At 41.1% G+C, this 23,057-nt stretch overlaps 1 protein-coding gene across 1 annotated transcript in view; it reads right to left on the reverse strand.

The window, feature by feature from the left end:
- Positions 1-14,307: 14,307 nt before the first annotated feature.
- Positions 14,308-23,057, reverse strand: part of LOC145991370 (sodium-coupled monocarboxylate transporter 2-like) — a 78,981-nt gene continuing 70,231 nt past the window's right edge. The window contains exon 5 of the mRNA XM_083127363.1: positions 14,308-15,008. Coding sequence (XP_082983489.1) covers positions 14,916-15,008 — 93 coding nt within the window. The 3' untranslated portion in view covers positions 14,308-14,915. The remainder of the gene's footprint in view (positions 15,009-23,057) is intronic.

A 23,057-nucleotide genomic window follows, 5' to 3' on the forward strand; every position in this document is an offset into this window, starting at 1 on the left:
TTGAGAACCGAGGGCGTGGTTTGTGGAAATGCTTTGTGGTGTGACGTATGCCGCGTAATGGGATTGTTGTTGGGAGGGCAAGGAAGGAGGGGGCGTGAGTGTTGCGTATAAACTGGGAGCAATGTTCGCTGCAGACGAGGGTGCCGTATGCGATTGCACTGAAGCCTGTTATTGTAAATTTTGCAACGCAGCAGCTTGGTTTACAAGATTTAATGCTTGAGTTTGCTCATCATTTTTCCTAGCTTGAATAAGTGATTCCTGTCGCTCGTTATTTTGCAAACATGTTATAAGCTCGGAGCTGGATTCAAATTGTTGATGGCCAATGGCCTGAATATACTTACTGAGCAGACCACAGATGAGAAATGACATTATTTGTTCATTGATGGCTTGGGGAAAAATCATAAAATTAATGTTTTCTCTGACAATGTAGTCGAAAACTGACTGTTCCAGGGACTGTCTGGTTTCCAAAAGAATTTGAGTCGTTAGGGCAGGACTATAACTGCCGCCAAATAACGTTATCATCTCATCTTTGATGTGTTTTACGGTTAATGTGCCAAATGTGGGCCGTGTTTTGATATCGTTAAGTACATTAGGGCCACATCTGAGAGAAAGAGGGGTAGCATCTCTTTGCTTTGGTCATTTGTTCACGTGAGGGCAGTTGCAACACTGTCAAATTTTGAGAAGAACTCCTCATCTCGTGAGGGATCTTGCCTGGAGAAAGAGGGTGGGTAGAGGTTAGTGGGTAGGTGTAGAGTCATAGTGGTTGCAGTACGTATGTGATCTAGGTAACTCGGGGGTACTGGTGAAAGGAATCTTCTTTTTCCGTCTGGGAGTTTTCAGACTACTTAGAAACAGGAGGTATGAAGCTGTTGCCTTCGATCTAGTTAGGGGCGGGTTGGGGGGGAATATGTATTTGTTGCGCCTATTGCAACTTTACCATGATTCGAAACTGGGGGTTAAAATTTTACGCGCAACTTGTACGGGAGTGTACAAAATTACAAGGTAGCCCAAAGCAACTCCACCATGATGCGTTCACTGGTTTCAATTACTTAAACTACGGGGATCGTTACTGTGAACGCTTTAGGGGTCAGATGGTAGAGCTAGGTTACGTTTATGGTCCCCATACAATCTCGCTGACAGGCTTCTGGCAGGGAGTGGAATGATTTCCAGGGATGTAGACGACGTACATCTTACCTCTCGGCCAAGCGGTTGAGTGCGGACGTCCGGCGACAGAGCACGGAGTCCTGAGCTCGACGGCCCACGGTCTTCTTGCCCGTGGCTGGCGACGAAGCACACGCTGGTCTTGGAGTATTGGCCCTAGGAAAGGCGCCGGGACGATGGTCTGACCGACGGCTACAAGTTGCAGGCCGTGGTGCCGAAGATAGTCAACTCGCGAATGTACTACGGTTGCCTTAGGCGAAAGCTTCGTCTCGGTTTCCAGAGCCGGGCTGAGACCTGAAAGGTTTCGAGGTCTTCGCCTGGTAGATGGTATTTTTCTGGAGGTCCTTTGAATTCTGGTGCTTAGCTCTTTTAAGCTGCTGGCAAATACTTGATAGCTGCTTGGAAAGCACTTCTATATTTGCCAGCCGATGACGGACTTGATCCAAGAATGCTGTGTCTCCTGACGGCATGTCTTTCCTCTATTTGTGGAATGTTACCTTGTGTTGTAAATTGTCGCTTGACCGAGCACTGATGTCTGGCGATAGATTTTATCTTTTTTACAGAATATATATATATATATATATATATATATATATATATATATATATATATATATATATATATATATATATATAAAGAGAGAGAGGAGAAGGTCTAAATATGGGCGAAGGTTTACATCTGGGTTTTGGAGTTATCAGCGCTCCCAGGTGATGCAGCCTGACAGAGGCTTTGGGAACTGGTTATCTGTCAAGGACAAAGGTTGCGGCGCCAATTCGCAAGAGAAAGTGGTGGTTAGTTTCGGCCATGGACGCTGTTATAGAAAACGTTTTGCAGGTATGTTTTATCTCAGCGTATTCTCAATTCTCATCTGCTTTGTAAAGGTTATGATATTAGCGGTACATAAAACAAATATGGGCTTTTACAATGCCATGATTTGTTTGTGAAATTGGTACCACAGAGAGCGAAAATAAATTGAAGGAGAAAAATAGTGTGAGTAGATGTAATTAACGGGTTCTAAGCCCATAAGTGGGTCTCAGTGTTGCCAACCCACCCCAAGAAAATTTCACCATATGATATTTTACAGGCGAAGCTAACCTACCAATAGGAGTTGGCAACACTGACTAGTCGCTTCACAAACCTTTTGTTTTTTTAAACGTTTTGCCATATGATATTTCACAGGCGAGACTAACCTACAAATAGGAGTTGACAGCGTAGCCTTCTAAGATGATAAGTATGCAGTAAGATGAAGAAGAATTAATGACGCTAACTGGCGGTGCAGTCTCTATCTTCCCCCCCCTTCTTCTTCTCCTCTGTAATTTCTAGGTTAGCCTCGCCTCTGAAATATCATATGGCAAAATGTTTAAAAAACAAAAGGTTTGTGAAGCGACTAGTCAGTGTTGCCAACTCCTATTGGTAGGTTAGCTTCGCCTGTAAAATATCATATGGTGAAATTTTCTTGGGGTGGGTTAGCAACACTGAGACCCACTTATGGGCTTAGAACCCGTTAATTACATCTACTATATATGGTCTAAATATGGGCCATGACGTCTAATGTTGAGATAACATTTTCAACAAATATTTTGATGTTTTTCTTAATTTCGATTTTTCCCATTTCGCGTGATTTTCAAAACAACAGACTATTCAAACATGTGAATTTTATAATGTTTTTGCGATAAATGACTTGTCTGTTACTTTTCCACTAGTAGCCCATTATTAGGCCACAATTTTGAAATACATAATTTTACCATTTTTTGGAAATTGATTTCTTTTTTTTAAAAAATGAAGACATTCTATACTTCAGCTTGCTATTACATTTAAGTGTATATTTCATAGATATGCATTTTAAAGGCAGGTGTTTGATATATTATTTTTTCCTCCGAAAGTGACAACATAAATAGTGGGGACCATATTTAGACCTTTTCCTCCATATACAGGGTGAATCACCTATAACCTGCAACCCAAATATTTCAGAAATGGAAGGTGCTATTGATGTGCTGTTTTCACAGAAATGAACGTTAAGCAAGGGCTCATAATTGTAGCCCATACACAGATTTTTATAATTATTAGAATGTGTATTTATTTTAGAAAGTTACATATTTTAAATGGAACATTGCCTATCGACTGTAACAAAATAAAACTATAGTAAATTAGAATGTCAGTGGTGTTTCTTTCAGGATTCTAGTACAAGTAGTTTTCGAACTACTGTAGTTTGAAAATTGTACAGACCGACAGTTGTCTGCGACATGCGTCAGCACTAAAGTAAGAAAAAACGTGAATAAATAAATTCGTTGGATTCTGAAGATGAAAGAGAATTGGCCTTCAAAGGTTGTGTTCAAAACGACGCCCACCAGCTTCACTACAAGCTTCCAGTCTGCCATGTAAAGATTGATGAACACGTTCTAGTGCATTTTGTCTTAATGCTATGTACAAAAGTTAACACGATTCTCGAAATCTTTTCCATGCAACTCTTGATGAAGAGAGACATGATACGGATGGGACTTATGACGGTGGAGAACGCATAGTACACTTGCCTGACTCATGCCACTTCCTCGTTCTGTTGCACGAGAACTAACATGCGGATGTACAGCAACAGCAGCGAGAACATTAATTTCACCCTCTTCTCCAGTCACTCGTCTGTTTCTGTTACATTTTCTAGGTGCTACACTTCCAGTTTCACATAATTGGTTGAAGAGGTTCAAAAATCATTGTCGCGATGGGTGACGTCTATTGGGATATTGTTCCGCGTACAGATCACAGGCACTAACAGCATTCCTCCTACATTTTCCATACAACATTAACATGTCGGCTTTTTCAACATTGGTACACACCATCTGTTTGCACTATCTCACGTAACTAACAAGGAAGTCGCAATGCAATCAGTTGACTGCAAAGGTAACAAACATTCGTACTTCATAGCCTCGTAACTAAGCAGTTGAATGGAGCAGACAACTGGCGGTCTGTACAATTTTCAAAATACGATAGTTCGAAAACTACTTGTACTAGAATCCTGAAAGAAACACCACTGACATTCTAATTTACTCTAGTTTTATTTTGTGACTGTGAATATTGTTCCATTTGAAAAAATCTAACATTTTAAAATAAATACACATTCTAATAATTATAAGAATCTTTGTATGGGCTACAATTTTGAGCCCTTGGTTACACTTCATTTCTGTGAAAACAGCACGTCAATAGCACCTTCCATTTCTGAAATATTTGGGGTGCAAGTTTTAGGTGATTCACCCGGTATACAGGGTGTTTCTAAAGGTCGTTTACAACGCTTGGGAGGTGATTCCTCACACGAAAACAAGCGGAAAGTGTGAGTTCCATTTTTACGACTGAGGCTTCGTTTCTGAGATAGGAGCCTCGCAAAAGGTGACAAAGTGAACGTCACACCTAACTGGGACGAATACTATCACAGATTGAGAGGCGGTTCCAAGGGAATCATAAAGGAATCGTATGTGCTCAGTCCGGAAGTCACTATAAAAAGTTCACTGCACGCATGCGTAATGGAGTCCTCAAAGGAATTGGGGAATTCCAGCAAGAACAATGCATGGAAAGGTATGTAACGCAGCAAGAAGGACCGTGACAATGAGAAATGTGTTAAAGACAACACATCCCGACCTGAAACATCAAAACATGAGCACGGAACACAAAATCCGAAAAGTTGAGCACGGTTGCATACCCCAGTTACACGCGAGGAATGAACGAATCATGTCATGTGGCATACAAGAGACACATTACTCCACCAGGAGGAGGGAAAGAAAAACACAATATCAGATGATTGCGACAACGTGTATTTTTACACGCGACAACTACGTAATATCCCCCCCCCCACACACACAACAAACAACAAATGCTACAATGTCTTACGCACAGACAGTGCGTGTCACTGTACACCAACTGAAGATGTCACTTTCACCACACAAAGGGGGTTGGGAGCAATACCAAGAGTGTTCTCACTTGGATTTGCCGGGGCGATAATCACAGACGGTTTTCAAAATGTCTGCCGTTCACTTCTACGCAGAGATGACAGCGACGAATCAAGGATTGTCGAGTATGAGGAAACAAGCCAGGTGTATCTGCTACCGTCGCGGCAGCGACGTTGATGCGAGCAACGAGTTCCTCAGCTGATGTGACAGGTAAGTCGTATACGAGGGTTTTCATTTCTCCCCATAAAAAAAAATCGAGAGGGTTGAGATCTGGCGACCTCGGTGGACAAGGCACAGGCTCATCCCTACGAATGAACCTATTGCGAAACACGTCATGCAGGAAATGTCGTACATTACGATCGAAATGAGCTGGTGCCCCATCGTGTTGGTACCACATTTCTTGCCGCAGTGCCAAAGGTACGGTCTCCAACAGTTCAGGCAGAACCTCACTAAGGAATGCATGATACGTGCGACCATTCAGGCGAACAGGGAGAATTTATGGTCCAATTAAATGATCATGTACTATCCCGCACCACACATTCACCGAAAACCTGTGGTGGTGATGGGCCACAAAAAGTGTATGTTGGTTGTCAAAGTCCCAGACATGACTGTTTCTACTATTGAAGACATCCATCAATGTGAAAATGGCTTCATCTGTCCACAATACCTTTGCCCCGAAGTGAGGGTTTGTGTCCAGCTGATGCAACAACCATTGGCAAAACTCCATACAAGGGCGAAAGTCACGAGGTAACAGTTCTTGTACTTTCTGCAGTTTTAAAGGGTGCATTCCTTCCTCTGACAACACTCGCCAAACATTCACATGAGACGTGTTTCGTGGCCGAGCAAGCACGCGCGTACTGGTCCCAGGATGTTCTGCGACCACTGTCAACACATCTTCTGCAAACTGATGTGTGCGTACACTTCGGGGTCTTCCAACTTCTTGCCGCGGTGGTAACACTGACCTTGTTTCACGCAGTCAACTGTCCACTACCTGAAAGAAGAGTGAGACGGTAAACGTCTATGTGGAGAGCGTTCTCCATAAAGACACCTAGCCTCACGGCTATTACCACGTGCCTCCCCATACATGAGATGCATGTCTGCTAGCTTCTAGGTCGTATACGCAGCCATCTGTGTAATAGGGATCTGGAACTGCAAAGTATCGTTTTTGTTTAACACTGGCACACTGCACAAATTGGCCGTATCACCCTACGAACACCACAGACCAATTGTTGCGATACTTGACTTGCCCACTCCACCACGTCAACTTCTTTCAATACAACATACTAGTACTCTTCAATGCGTATGACAACCTAGAGCGAACTGCTGATCATATCCCAGCACCTGCAACACGACTGAGACGACTGTCGGAGAGAACCAACCCTTCGAGCTCCTCTCGCGGGTACAGCAGTCATGAAGGTCAAACGTAGACTACGAGAGCCAGACTTGCCTGCGCAGCGCTTCCAAAACTGGTCTCTTTTACGTCACAGTGATCGCGTGCGAACACTTTTGGTATTGCTCCCAACCCCTTTGTGTGGTGAAAGTGACATCTTCAGTTGGTGTACAGTGACAAGCACTGTCTGTGCGTAAGATATTGTAGCATTTGTTTGTTGTGTGTGTGTGTGGGGGGGGATATTACGTAGTTGTCGCGTGTAAAAATACACGTTGTCGCAATCATCTGATATTGTGATTTTCTTTCCCTCCTCCTGGTATAGTAATGTGTCTCTTGTATGCCACATGACATGATTCGTTCATTCCTCGCGTGTAACTGGGGTATGCAACCGTGCTCAACTTTTCGGATTTTGTGTTCCGTGCTCATGTTTTGATGTTTCAGGTCGGGATGTGTTGTCTTTAACACATTTCTCATTGTCACGGTCCTTCTTGCTGCGTTACATACCTTTCCATTCATTGTTCTTGCTGGAATTCCCCAATTCCTTTGAGGACTCCATTACGCATGCGTGCAGTGAACTTTTTATAGTGACTTCCGGACTGAGCACATATGATTCCCTTGGAACCGCCTCTCAATCTGTGATAGTATTCGTCCCAGTTAGGTGTGACGTTCACTTTGTCACCTTTTGCGAGGCTCCTATCTCAGAAACGAAGCCTCAGTCGTAAAAATGGAACTCACACTTTTTGCTTTTTTTAGTGTGAGGAATCACCTCCGAAGCGTTGTAAACGACCTTTAGAAACACCCTGTATATATAGTGTATACATAAACTCCGGGCCCACTTTGAAAAACTTATTTGGAACAACCTATGAAATTTATCACCATCAGGAATACAAAATATTGTAGAGAATACATTAAAGTCTTTTACATGGCAATTTGGCTAAAATGGTCTGCGTGGGAACCGTGGCTGACCCGACACGGTAATCAAACTCCTGTTAAACACGGCTTAACATGTCCTCTGTAACTGTGGCTGTTGCGTGCTTAGTGTTGCCCACGGGACGAGACAGGACAGGCTTTTAAAAATTCGAGACGAGACGAGATTGATCATGTGTCCCGAGACAAACGAATATTTTCGAGACGAGACAGCATTTCACAGCATTTCCACGAGACGAGACAGGCCAAAGTCTCGTCTCGTGGGCAACACTATGCGTGCTCAATTCTCCCCCTATGTTCCACAATATCCCAAGGAAGAGGAGGGACATAAACAAGGAACTTCACATATCTCATAAAACATATCGCAGGGGGTGATATCGGGAGACCTAGGGGAACACTTCTTTACACACTGGACACCGTTTCCTGCACGACCAATCCAGCGGGTGTAAGAACTAAGTTAAGAAATGCTCGAACAGTACGGTGAAAATGCGGAGGAGCTCCGTCTAACTGTAGCACATAGTTTTCAGAATCATTGTTCAACAGCGGTATTAACCAATTCTGTAACATTCCAAGAAACGACTGCCCAGTTACAGTTGGTTCTGGAAAAAATAAAGGGCCATTCGATTTTTGGCACTCTCTAACGGCAGAAAATGGAACTACTAGAAACACCTGCAATACAAAAAAAACAAAAAAAAACATTCAACTTTACTCTTTAAAATAATCTACATTGTTACTCGATAGTGCTAACATTTTGTCTACAATAAATTTTTCAAAGTGGGTCCGGGGTTTATGTACGTACTGTGTATACAGGGTGACTGGTAATTAGATGTATTCCCTGAAAGGGGTTAAAGTAGAGACAATTTGCAATAAATTTGACCATATGATACCCCGTCCGAAAATTAGTAGTTTTCGAGATAATCGAATTTCAATTGTTTCTTTAAGAAATTTGTTTCTTTACAAATTACTTAAATTACTTCCTTGTAATTTAACGGAGGTGCCCACTTTGAGCAGGATGTGTAACGTTCTTTAATTGTATTGTTCATTGATTCCATTCACATGAAGATGAATGAAGTATTATTTCTTGAACAAAATTGTGAATGTTAGCAACATTTGTACCTTGTTGGATAGCAGATGACACAAGGAAGTAATTTAAGTAATTTGTACGCTTCGTGTCATACCATTTTTGTTATTAATGCGTTGCCAAGTAAACTAAGAGTGCATTTTTTTATCATCACTTGTAAGTTTAGAACCACCCGGTACTTACATGTGATTGTTATTTGGGAAATACTTTTTTTTTCAACGAACCACTTATTTGTTAGCTATCAGAAAATGCTGAAATATGTTCCATACAATGAGCAATTTTTTCTCAATTCATCTCTTTATGTGGAAAATTGTCATTTCTTAAAGAAACAATTGAAATTCGATTATCTCGAAAACTACTAATTTTCGGACGGGGTATCATATGGTCAAATTTATTGCAAATTGTCTCTACTTTAACCCCTTTCAGGGAATACATCTAATTACCAGTCACTCTGTATATATATACACAAGGACATCGTTAGGAGGCCGGGGGGCATTGGCCCCGGCAAACGTCTACGTGGCCCCGGCAAACGTCTACGTGGCCCCGGCAAACGTCTACGTGGCCCCGGGAAACCATTCTGTATTTGCTGGAAATTTTACTTTGATAACACATATTGCAAAATAATTCTTCAGTAAATTTTGCTTGCAGTTTGAAACACTTCTTCAATTTTCAGTAGCACGAATTCCAAGCAAGGCATTTCTTTCTTATTTCCCTGTTTCTTGCTTGTTGAACACATACAGAGGTATTGGCAGAGGATGTAGTTAGCCTTCCTGCTAATGACCTGCCTGCAAAGAAGGGAAAGGCCAATTTCTGAAAATTCGGAGAAACATCGAAGCAGTCGGTTCATCTGTTGATTTGGTGGGATGTCAGATAGTTTGAAGCTTGGTTTGAAGTAGGGGTACAAGCGGTGGTTAACTTCTGTAAAGGCGAGAAGATAGAATCACGAAGTGTTTGTGATCTCGTTTTCGTACATAGCGAGTCAAATGTCGAATTTGAAGCTGCCAGATTGTCTTCCTCTGGAAACAATGGATCAAAATCGACTGATCGACCAAATGTCCAACATGTTGATGTTCGAAAAGAGAGTCTGACTACCACACAAGATCCTGGATTCAACTTCCAGGGTGGTTGATCTCATCTATAATTAAGAATAAACCACGTTTTAATTAAGGAAGAAAACTAGGTATGATGCAATTTTTTTACAGCCGTCTTCACAAGTATTATGTTTCAAAATTTGTCAATCTTTCTGACTGTGATTTTTCTTCATTTAGCCTTCACCTGCAAATGCGGAAGCTGTTGCTGCTTAGGTGGCTAAGTTGTCTAGACATTCAAATATAATTAATCCCTACTCATACAGCGAATAAATGTTATATAATATAATCATGAGTTATGGAGAAGCAAATTACTTATCAAGCATTTCCAGTTTCTATTTGTTGTGCACTAGTAAACAAAGTTCACTACGATGCCAGGGGTCCTGGGTTCGAATCTTGGACTGGGCGTGTGTGTTCTTTATTATGGTTCTTTCATCAATTTCACTCACTCATTGTTAGTGTTGCCCACGAGACGAGACTTTGGCCTGTCTCGTCTCGTGGAAATGCTGTGAAATGCTGTCTCGTCTCGAAAATATTCGTTTGTCTCTGGACACATGATCAATCTCGTGTCGTCTCGAATGTTTAAAAGCCTGTCCCGTCTCGTCCCGTGCGCAACACTACTCATTGTCGTCGTCATCTTCACGATTAACCAAAAAAGGGTCAGAAAAGCGAAGTAAAATAAACCAAATCAATCATTTATATATTTTTATATTACGCCGTTTTTCTACCTCTTGGGTTAAATGCGACGATGAGGATGAATGATGAGCCGAAGGAATGACGATGGGACAGATATGATACAACCATACCTGTCCAAGGTCTAAACCTTGGACCTCTGGTTTCGTAGCGTGTTATACTCAGTGGAATTACAACCTTAGTGACAATGAAGTTCGACCAGTCACAAATATTGGAGTGCGTTGTGAAAGAAGGAGAACACATGCATATGCTGAACATATTTTATTCAGCAGGCTACATGGAACAAAGGAAAAAAATTTCCGCTGCAACGCAGCAATGTATGGTGTCTACACAAAATAAAACATTTTCGTCCATCTACACGTGACATTGAAGTTCGACCACTGTTAGAGGGGATCCTGTTTACCATGGTGTGACGCCGCCCCGTCGGCGAATAACTGTGGCAATGCGTCGGGGAATGCTGCGGACGAGTCGTTCAAGGTATTCCACATCGATGCGGTGCCATTCCTCCTGCAGGCAGGCGATAAGAGCAGCCACTGTCGTGGGTCCCCTCTTTGCACACGTCGCTTAAGAACACGCCACACATTCTCAATGGGCGAGAGGTCGGGACTCGATGGTGGCCATGGCAGAGTTTGCACGTGATGGCGAGTCAACCATTCTCTTGTCAGCCCCGCTGTATGAGGCCTGGCATTGTCGTGTTGAAAGATGAGACGCCGCCTGTGGAACAGGTTCCTTCGCACTGTGGGAAGATGCCGCTCCAGTATGCATGTATAGGCGTGTGCATTCACAATGCCCTCACAGACGTGTAGTGGGCCAACCCCAGATGCCGTCATGCATCCCTATGCCATCAATGACGCAGGTTTCTGTACCCGACGTGCATAACATTTTGCTTCATTCTGTTCCTCCTTCCGACAAATGACTGTTTTCCGTATTTTCCCGTACACAACATTGAAAATGGATTCGTCCGTCCACAAAACCCTGTTCCACTGGCGAAATGTCCATCCCCGGTACATTCGTGCCCACCGTAGTCGATTGCCTTTGTTCAACATGGAAAGGAAGGGTTTACGTTTCGCCTTGTACACTCGGTAACCGCATCGCTGTAGGTAACGGCGAATGGTTCTGGTTGACACTTCAATGTGAAAGCGTTCTCGAGTCCACAGTCGTAATTCGGCCACAGAAACATGATTGTTGGTCTGGATATAGCGCCTAAATATCCGTAGGTCACGCACGCTCAGCAGGTGTTTTCGACCGGGGGCCTTACCTGGCTTTGTAGTACCCGTATTTTGGTGGTGTTTGATGATGCAGTGGACGGTTGACTTGGGTAAGTTCAGTTGGCGCCCTATTTCCCGTTCACTGAGTCCATCCCGTTGCAATTCCACCACTCTTCTCCTCACGGTGTTGTCAATTGGTTTGCCCCTGGCCATGGTGATGATGCACTGCGGTTCCTCGGTGCACAGCACGCGCTTATATACGGCGGACTCCCTTATCGTGACCGTGACGTCATGCTTCCGTCGAATGCGCCACTATCTGGAATTTCCGTATGGGTCTGGTGCCTGGTCGAAGTTCAATGTCACGCGTATTGTTCCCCGTTTTCGTTCTTTACGTGACCTTGGGTGTAACATGCTGGGATCACGATTCTTGCCTGCTCACACGCCTCCTCTTACACACATGCGTCACTTCTGCGGGTCACCCAATTCCACCGCCTATGCCTCTGTGCATTTAATCACGTATTCCTTTCTGGTCGAACTTCATTGTCACCAAGGTTGTATTAGTAAGAAAAACTTTAAAAGTAGGTGAAAGGACGAAAAAATTGTATGATGGATAAAAAGCCATGTTTATGTCTTTTAAAACCTTACAATTATAGAATTCGTGTTTTAACGAATTCGTGTTTCAAGTCCACTTTATTCACAGTAAGGCTAATCGAGAATTGACCTACAGTTTAAAATGTGATCCGAACCACTATGTGCCTCCACCTGAAATCCAACCAGGGAACCCTTGATTACAAGACGGCGACGATACCACTGAGTCATCCAGGAGGCCCAGAAAAACTTACAATTCGTCAGTAAAATTAATATTGAAGGACAGGGCCTGCGAAGAGTTATTTCATTCGGCTGCACGTGTTTATCACATTTATTTTCAAGAGGAGAATTTGATTCCATATCGCTTTCAAGTATTTCCCAAATTGTCCTCATGATGTTGAACAGCACACAAATTTTGAAACTAATACAAGCAGCCACGTACCCAGGGAAGGGGATCGGAGGCTGCAGTCCTTTCTCGAAATGCTAAAAATATCTGATTTTAATAATGTGTATTAGCAATTAATTTACTTCATTAAAAGGATTAAACATCTTGTTATATAGTAAGTTGCAATATACAGAGAAATTCATCTTTAGCGCATTTGCTACGCTCCTTCCCCAACAACTTCGCCTCTAGACGGCGGTTGCCGATAAGGGATAAACCCCTTCCGAAATCAAATTCTGACTACCAGCCTGACCACCAGGGATCGAATCTTGAACTTTCGATTGATTGATTGATTGAACTGGTGTTTAAAGTCCACTTTGTGCACAGTAAGACTAATCGGGACTGGACCTACAGTTTAAAGTGGTATCGGAACCACTATGTGCCTCCATCGGGAATCAAACCCGGGACCCCTTGTTGAACCTGCCGAACCTTGAACTAAAAGATACCGGATTCAATTCCGGTACAAACTGTATACATGAGAAGCCTAGCTTGAACTCAATATGCATACATTTTATATTTGCACTGTTGCCAAGACTTGGAAACCTGGTTGCAGCACTTTATATCTAAAAGGCTTACTTATCAATTTTCTTCGAGCAAATTTACAAATCTAAAGACTAATAACATTGTTCTTGGTGTATCAGCCATTAAGCTAATGAGTTCATTCTACATTTAGTTTCCCGAATAATGGCTGTGTATTTCGCGAGAGTATATCCGTAGACTATTGGGGGCTACAGAAGAAATTGATGTTCCTCTCCAATTTATTTATTGATTGAGTTGGTTTTAAGTCCACATTATGCACAATAAGGCTAATCGGGTCTGGCCTGCAGGGCAAAGTGGGATCTGAACCACTATGAGCATCCACTGGATATCGAACCCGGAACCCCTTGATTTCAAGGCGACAATGCTGCCATACGCCATCGGGGATGGCCTTGTTCCTTTCCAGGACTATATATATATACATACAGTGCTCGAAAAATTTTCTTTAAAGCTAGGCACCAGGAAACTATCTACTAGCAATTGTGCATACTACAGTGTGTTTCAAAAGTCGAACAACCCAAACTTTGAAAATATTTATCATGAAAACCGTAAGATGTATTTACACCAGGTTTTCTGCACTAAACTAATCATGTACGATATCACTGGGTTAATAAATTTATGTTAGCATGTATCCAAATAAAAGCAATTACATTCTTCTAAAAAATATTGTTAATTTGCTGAAAACATATGAGAATTAATTTTCAACAATATATACCAACGTAGATATTTTCAGCGAAAAATGCGGGTTCGACCAGGACTCGAAGAGAAGTCTCTGATATACCGTGCCATTGCTCTAACCACTGAGCTACTGAGCTGTCCTGGCCTCGCCCGATTTTTCTCTGTCTCACAAAGGCGCATTGTTCTCGTAAGACAGAAATATAGTGTACACCCTACTGATAAGAACAGTCTACTTCATCTTATCTCTAACATATGCACGTAAATTTTAGACAATTCAAATTACACTCTCAAATTAACAATCTTTTATTTTGTTCAGATTAATGTTAATTATTATGCAGTTACAAAAACTTAAGAAAGCTAGAAAAGTGATAAATGTTATATATTATTTTTGTGCACTGTAATTAATGCAAAATAACCTCGGCAACAACTTCATAATAATAACAATTATTATTGTAATTTCAATTCCTTGAAATGAAAAAAATTCAAACTCAAAAGGGAAATTCTGGGTTAACAAATTCACAAGTGAGCCAATCTGTGGAGCAGCACATCATTTATTGAACAGTGTGAAACCTTTACAGCAAACATATTTTCGATTTCTTTCTGTCTCAAAGGGATTTTAAAGTGCCTGGTCTTTCCCAAAGTTTCTGAACCCTATAGCTCTTGTTCAGTCTTTCGGCGGGCGCTCTATATGCTGGCAGGGGGAAGTGAAGAGCAGGGAAGCGACCAACCCAGCGTGATATCAAAACAGCAGCCTGTAGGACGAGGTGCGTGTAGCACGTCCTCCCGAGACGTCGTAAATCTCGGAACCAACGTTGTTGTCTGGTTTGTCTGCGATGTTCGCCACTCCCCAGTTCCTTTGGCAGCATTTGGGCCGGCCACCAAAAGACTGGACAAAGCTATAATAAAAACGGACTCCTCATTTGTTACTCAAGGAGGTCTGCTAAACATATTTCACCAAACTGATTGTTTTCCTACTTTATACATTTTAGAATCATTAGTTATACATGCGGTAGAGAGTTACCTAGACATTCCATGTAATAACAAATTAATTTATATACAAAACAGGAAGCACATATGTCTCACACAACAATTCCATAACTTATAATTTAAAATCTGAATGAATCAATTTAATAATAGAGACGTTGTTTACAAAGGTTTATAATGTGTAAAAGCCAAGCAGCCAACAGTATTTAGGAATCAATTATATTAAATGTATTTTTTTCTGCAAGTTGATTGTCCATCCTCAATTCTTCCACCGGTTCCTCCAATGGAGTGTCAAACTTCTGGAAAAGTGAATAGTACAGTTTCATGTTAAATTTAAATACCACTATATATTACTTAATGTGTGACGTGAGGCTCTTGCAGTAGGTAATGTATAATTTTCTGTGTGGCAGCTCATTGAAAATTATTTTTGGCTACATAACATATCACTTTAGAATATCATTGACTTAAGCCTTACCAAGACCGTTTAAATTCAAAGGTCTTAATGGTCATCAAAATGTTTTTGTAAATATTTGAGGACTAAAAGTAGTAAACGTTGTAAGTGCCAAAAGCGAAAGTGTTGGGAAATCGCATCGTTCCGCACATCAGCCCGTAAGAACGTTCACACTAGTGACCTCTTTACACGCCCTTTGAAGTACTTAGAGGGCTACCAGCCACTCTTCACGTTTACCACATTATAATTCATGGCACATTTCACAGTTTATCGTGGAAAACGGTGTTTGAATTATTGTGGCACTTACAGCGTTTACCAATTTTAGTCTCTTCATTCTCTTCGCTACAGAAACCAACATTAGTGGTAAGATTGTGATATGTGTTATTGCATTTTTATCTGTATGAAGTTCGTGATAAAATGTAATTAGAACATCATGGCACGGCACATTAATTTATTGCGTGTGGTCATAATATAAGTTCATCTTGAATGACAAAATATAATATTTACTGAACTACACATTCCAACATAAATCAAATGTAATAATCTGACATTAAAACGAAACATTTACGGAAACCTCTAAGTCACACAACCAGTATTACAATACATAAATAAAATTGCTACTCTTTCTCAGAAAACTGTGGATGAAAGGCACGCGTAACAATAGATAAGGGAAGAAGACCTTGGGCGGAGCAAAGCATGCCGCGCTGCTCCAAAAGGTTGGGAACTGAACCCGCATTTTCCCCTTCATGCCCTTACTTCCTATCTCACGCGTTCTTTTTTTGAACACTCTCTAGTCCTACTTGCACAGGACTTGATTTCGTTTGTTTCCTCAAGAGATTCCCGGGACAGACTGCAAGATATTCAATAATATTATAAAAAGAAAAAAAATAAGGTTCGATTGAGCTCTTCTCTTGAGAAACTGTCTAGAAGATAATGACATGGGAGAATTCGTGTATAGGCTGAAAACCACACACTGCTAAAAGTATACCAATAAGCTATAATGGAATTATTTCCTCATCATTAACCACTGTAGGTCATTTTCTTTTATATCTCTTACTCCAGCTCCTAGAAAGGGCGATATAAATAATCCTATAATTCTCTAGTGATATTGTTTTATATTTGCCATGATTCATTGCTGTTCCTTATGAAACTTTCATACTATTGGGTTGGTGCGAATGAAATGTCCGGCCCAGGTGCGTCATTGCCAAAGGCCAAAAAAATCAAAACTAAAATACCTGGTTAATCAAAATAGTCGCCGTCTGCAGCCACACACTTTTGTCATCGCTCAGCCAACAATTGGATTCCATGGCGAGAGAAGTCTGGAGTGTGCAATGCAAAGATCTCCTCAACGACATGTTGTACCGCCCGATCATCAGCGAAGGTCTTCCCTGTCAGGAAGTGATCGAGATGCCGGAAGTGATGGTTGTCAGTGGGAGGGAGGTAGGGAGAATATGCTGGATGAGGAAGGGTTTCATATTGCAACTCATGGAGAGCCTGCACCGTCCTTTGCGCCACATGTGGGCGAGCATTGTCGTGCAACATGAGGACACAATGTCTGTGGACCATTTCTGGATGCTTGCGGAGAAGTTTGCGGTGCATTTCATGGAGTTCAGCACTGTAACGATCTGCATTGATGGTTTCACCTCGCCTGAGAAAGACATGATGGATCACACCCATCATAGACCACCATACCAGCAACAACATCTTCCGTGGGTGGAGAGGTGGTTTCGGAAACCGCCCTGGACGTTGATCACCATCCAATCATTGTCCTGGTCGTTTACGATTGTCATAGTTGATCCATTTTTCATCTGAAGTGACAATCCGATGCAGGAAACCATCCCGACTATTCCTTACCCTCAGAGAACTGCACACCTCCAGACGGCGAGTCTTGTTGACCGGTGTCAAATCATGTGGTACCCATGAGTCCAACTTTTTCACTTTACCGATCGCACGGAGCCGCCGAAAGACAGTGGTATGGTGTATGCCTAACTCGTCTGCAATGGCACGAACACTTTTCCGAGGGTCCGCTTCCACGGGGTTCCTGAGGAGCTCATCTGAACATGATGTTGGTCGATGGCCACAGGGTTCATTTTGCAATGCTGTGTCACTGGAACGAAATTTGACAAACCAGCTGCGAATGGTGTGTTCATTTACTATTCCTGGCCCAAATTCTCTGTTAGAGTTTTTGGTGGTTTGCTGAGCAGAATGTCCCAGTTTGAATTCGTAAAGACAAATCACTCGCAATTGTGTGTTCTCCATGGTGCACTTTCAGACGACCCTGTTCAGCAACACACTGCCTCCTGACTGTCTGGGTGCTTCAGCCTGTTTGCTGGACGTATACAGAGTTTATGACGTTAGACCCGTGATCTCAGTCAATCCCTGTGTTGTGTTGTTGAGGTGAGTTTCCCACCAGACGTCAAAGCGGACATTTCATTCGCACCAACCCAATACTTGTGTTACATTTACATTGTCATTGAAATTTCTATATTAATTCTTTGCCATATAGTTAGTTCACATTACATATCCAATATATATGTTGTGGGATTTTCAAATTGAGACTGCGAAAAATGTCCCGTCACCAGCAACAAAAGTGGGGCACCTAGATCCTGAAACACTCGCTTCCTTTCAAGTTGTTGTTTGTGTTGCGAAAGTCTATGGCTACAAGTGTATTTTAATAGCAAATGCTCAATAGAAACTTCGAACATCGCATCCATCCGCAGGGTGTAGGACCCGAGACTTCTTGATTTCAACATGACGTCATCGGAGAGACCCATTATTCATCTCAAAATAGTTTTTCAGCAGCTTATTCGGCAGATGAAAAAGGTAACTCGGCATCTTAACCCTAGAACAGGCGCGGCGGCTACATACGTAGATCAACAAATTTGTTTTCATTGCCGCGCAACGCCATCTGGTGAGCCAGAGTCGTGGCTCTCAGTACCTTCGTACCTCCTCTCCTCCTAAGTGTTCTAATACACTTCTAAGTGTTAAGGGCTCTGCGTTGTTAGGGCTTGAGCTACATCTGCAGCCCGTGCGCCTATTCAGGCCATTCAGGGAGAAGCATACAGCCCATTGATATCAACTGCTTCCAGTGATAAATAATGTATTCTGCAATGGTTTGATGACAGCTTGAAGGTGAAGACGTTATCCCAAGTGATAACGATGATGGATAAGATGAAGACGTCAGTGAGGAGTCTCACCTCTAGGACACAGAAGCCCTTTTGGAGGATAATGGAGAAGATATAGATCAGAGCGATCAGCTGACATCCACTGATGAAGATGGAGTCAATTTGAGTAGATATTTTCTTCCCAAAGACAATTTTAAAAGGAACAAAAACACATCCTTGGAAAGTCCCAGCGTACACACATGATCACACAATATAGTTTTGTGCTTGCCTGGGCCACAAGAGGAAACAAGAAAAACCCAGTCTGAACGGGAGTGTTTTGAGCTTTTTCTCGACAGTAACATTTTGAAAATTATTATCGTTTATGGTAATATTTATACTGATCTACACAGCTGTAATGAAACAAGGTTGAAATTGAAATTCGCGCATTCTTTGTTATTCTGCTACAGTGTACTTACCTTGCATTCACACAAGAAAATAGGATTTGAGTTTCGTCCATTACATGCACATTTTATATTTAAGTTCCTTTCCAAAATGCTCTTTTGTGTGCTTTTGTATTTTCTCACAGAGCTTGAACTTAAATTGAATACTTTGGACTACAAAAAACTGAATTTTATACAATGTTTTCGCTTTGCTTCAAATATCAAATTCGCGTAATATATCACTTTACGATGATTACATAATATTTGTGATTTTATTGTAAATTTTTGTGCACAATTGCCTTTACTAAATTGATGCTAACAAAATGATGTAATAAATATGTGAAAACAGTTTAAGTATCTTTTATCATAATTGTCTTTCTGGACTTTACAATTGAATTAACTTTTTCTGAAAAATTCTGGCATTATCTTTTTGTTTCTTTAACCAAACTGTCACGTTTAAAAAAAAAATTGCTGTAATCACCATACAACATGTTCGAAAGGACATACGATTGTCAAGAAACTGTTTTTAATTTAATTTTGAAATTATTTCTCAATTTTTAGAAAAATAAAGTCATGCGCTACATATGCAGCCCGCGCGTCTTTTCTGTGGTTAATACCTTCCCTTAATATCTGCTACACCTATGGATCTAACGCCAGTGTCATATATCAAAGTCTGTTAAGTCTCTGCTTCGCAAGAAACAAGGTTTCCTGATGGATAACAATTTGGGGACGACTTTAGAAGGTAACATTTTTAATTCACTAAGTATATGATCATCCTACTTTAAATTTTAACACACCAACAGCTCCAGACGGTACCTGCTCCCCACAACCCCATCGCACCTCGAGATCTGGGGGGAGAAGAGTTATCGCCACCACAACTCCGATCACTTTGACCGTGAATTTACTGTGATTTTTCGGAGCAACGACATCGGATCTTATACACTAGTCCAAAACATGAAGAAAATGTACAATTCGGCTAAACGTGAGGTCTGAACTTGTTTAGAACGTGAGACGTTTACTTTGAGGGAATTAGAATTAATCTACCAAATTGTCTGTAAGAGTTGATTTGGAAAATACGACAAACGTAATGCACATCGTTTTATGAGGTTGAACATAGCTTTCTTGAAATTTTACTAACATAATACGAGAGTGTTTGAAAAGAAAGGACCAATTGACGATATCAAAGTAGAAAACAAGTGTAGCAGAACTGTATTAATGATTGGAAACACGCAGATATCCACTTCGTTTTTCAACATACTCATATTATTTTCCAAGCACTTTTAGTACCGAGGAACCAGCTTTTTATACCTTCTGCATAGACGTTCACCACCTGGGAGTTCATCCTGTCCAACACTACCGATTTCAACATATCAGTTTCTTCAAATCGTTAAGACAATTGTCACTTGTTCAGGTGCAGGAAGACGCGAGAGTCACTATACCCTGTAGGGCCTCCCCAATGGGGCAGTGGTAGCGTCGTCGCCTTGTAATGAAGGGGTCCGGGACTCGATACCCGGTGGAGGCATATAGTGATTCAGATCCCACTTTAAACTGCACGTCCAGTCCCGATTACACTTACTGTGCATACAGTGAACTTAAAACACCAAATTAATCAACCAACCAAATAATTGTACCCTGTCCCATTTATCTCTGAAGCAAGCGAACAAAAACAAGTCTCTGAGCAAGTAGTGATGCAACACGGCTCCACCAGTGAACACGTGAGAGGGAGCGGGATTGCGTGGAAGGGGTGAAAGCAACTGCAGTTACAGTTGATTTGTTCTGCCCATACTATTCCTCCTTCTTCTCCCTCTCTGCAATTATGCTCGGCCTTGCTCCAGAGATAACCGATACAGGGTGTAGGTGCAAGGTTCGGACTATTCGAAGCGTGTCAAAAAGTTTCCATCCGAAACTCTGAATCGTCTAGAGGGTGAGGGCAACAGTGTGTTGTGTAGCGTTGTCATGGACAAGAACAGTTTCTGAGAGCAACATTGCATTTCGTTGGTTCTGGGCGGCAAGTCTAATTTTGGTAGTGTTTCACAGTACGACTGCGATGTGATTGTTTTCTCCTGATCAATGCAATCCACCAGCAGCGGCGTATACTCTGGGTCATCTTGGTAATCGCAGATGACCCGGCTGTATTCCTTTTTTTTAAAAAAAAATATATATATATACATTTCTTCGCAATATTCTTCCAAACCAATTTCGATGCATACATTTCTTTGCTTCCAGCGCGCGAATGCTTCCAACCGTTTGCCTCTGAATGTCCGGGAACCTTTCTCCAGCCGGTGGAATGACTTCAGGGAATCTCACTCTGACGTCATTCCTCCCGCTTCTCTTACAACCCTTGGCGAGGAGAGAGAAGAGAGGAAACGCTGCTTCTCAGGCGCGGAGGTGAGAGTCCACCGGTCACGCTCTCAACCTCCAGAGCCTTATCCGTTCCCTCCGCTGAACTAGGAAAAACATACCCGGTAGAGTGACAAGAACAGGAAAATTGAATAACAAGGGCAAACCAATTCTACGCCAATTTTCACTTTACATTTGCTTCTGTCTTGCTGATTTCTGTTACTTGAACATAAATTTATCACAAGGAAAAAGCTTAAATATTGAAGATGACGCAAACTAAATTAAAATTCAAAGCTTAAGCAATTAAAGCACCTATATGCTGACTCCCCCCCCATCCTTGTATTTACAAAAATAGTGATTGTTTCTCCTCTCTAATCTTCAAAAGCAGCGAGAATATACTTCTTTCACGGAACTGAATATTTTTAAAGGGAAAGATATCAAAAATAAATTAATTATATATATATATATATATATATATATATATATATATATATATATATATATATATATATATTAGTTAATTTAAGTTGCTATATTCCGCCTCTTTAGATTCTTAGTGATGAAGATGAACGAATTAAACATACAACAAAAAAATAACATCAGGCACGTAGTCACGTGGAGGACTCGGAGGGCTGAAGCCCCCCTCCCCGAAATCCTACAATATCTAATTTAAAAAGTGTATAGTGGTAATTAATTTTACTTCATTAGCAGGATTAAACACCTTGCATAACACGTTGTAATAATCTGAGATTCGTCTTCAGAACTTCTAACCCCACTGTTTCAACTTTATGTGGTGGCTGCTAATAAGGGATGATCCCCATCCCGAAATAAAATTCTGGCTCTGGCCTGCAATGATGCGAACTTTTAAAACCTTTCATTTCGAGCTCGGAAAGGGATTTTTTTCTTATCATTCATAGGGAATTTCATTCTGAGCCAGGAACAGAACAACAGAAGTTTGGCGCGTGAAACTGAATGCGTGTAGTCGTTGGCTTCGTGCTGTGCTTTGTGTTTATTATTTATTTAGGTGTTAGTGTTTGCCGTGATAGTGCTGTGTTAAAGGGTAATGGATGTGATACAAGATTTGCTGGTAAAACCTTTGTGACGTTCACAAGTCAATAATTTGCACGATTACATTTCGTTCATAAATATTTGAAACTAAAACGCGAAGGTGAAGATACAACTTCTATGGGTCTATTCTATTAGTGAAATAACTGAGCAATATGCAGTTCACTATTACCTATATTTCCATTTTTAGTCACACACATTACCACATAATTACTATTGATTCTTGTTGCTATAGGAACGTTAGAATTCCAAATATCTCGTTTATACAGCGTATAGTGCAATAAATAACATAAAACATAATTAATGTTGTACAAAGTAATAATTATACATTTTTTAAACGTTAATATAAGTGATTATATACTATGAAATTAATAGTTTCAATAAACATATAATTAATTATATTGTGAGGATCCACAGGACAGTCACAACATTCCCCCTCCTCCGGGAAAATGTAAACTATGAAACAGCGAGGAAGAGTTTTCATTTAAAAATCAGTCAGATGTTTATCAACATAACTAAAACAAAGTTACAAATGCACAATATTATCTGACATTCGACAACAACTTGCACCTAAACAGATTTGTGCCTAACAGGTAATAACAAATCAGACTATAATAGAACATTCAAATGTACAAAATAATAAACAGAATGGTTTCCTTTTCCCAGTATCTACTCTCATAAATTTAATTTTCAGACAAGAGTTGATTCCTCTTTTCTTCCGAACAGTTAAACACTCGAAGGTTTGAAAAGTTCACCTTGTCATAATATTGCTGGTTCATTGTGTAAAGAATTGCATTATTGTCCTTAATTTCCTTGACAAGGAATGGCCCAATATGCAAGTTGAACAATTTATGAATCTGGCTGTTAATTTTAGAACTAACTTGCCTATTTTTTATCATAACCAAATCTCCTGTTTGAAGTTTGATCGAGTTCAATGCATTCTTAATC

The sequence above is a fragment of the Lepisma saccharinum genome, chromosome 8 (assembly GCF_977018435.1).
Source record: "Lepisma saccharinum chromosome 8, izLepSacc3.1, whole genome shotgun sequence".
In the NCBI taxonomy this organism is placed as follows: Eukaryota; Metazoa; Arthropoda; class Insecta; order Zygentoma; family Lepismatidae; genus Lepisma; species Lepisma saccharinum.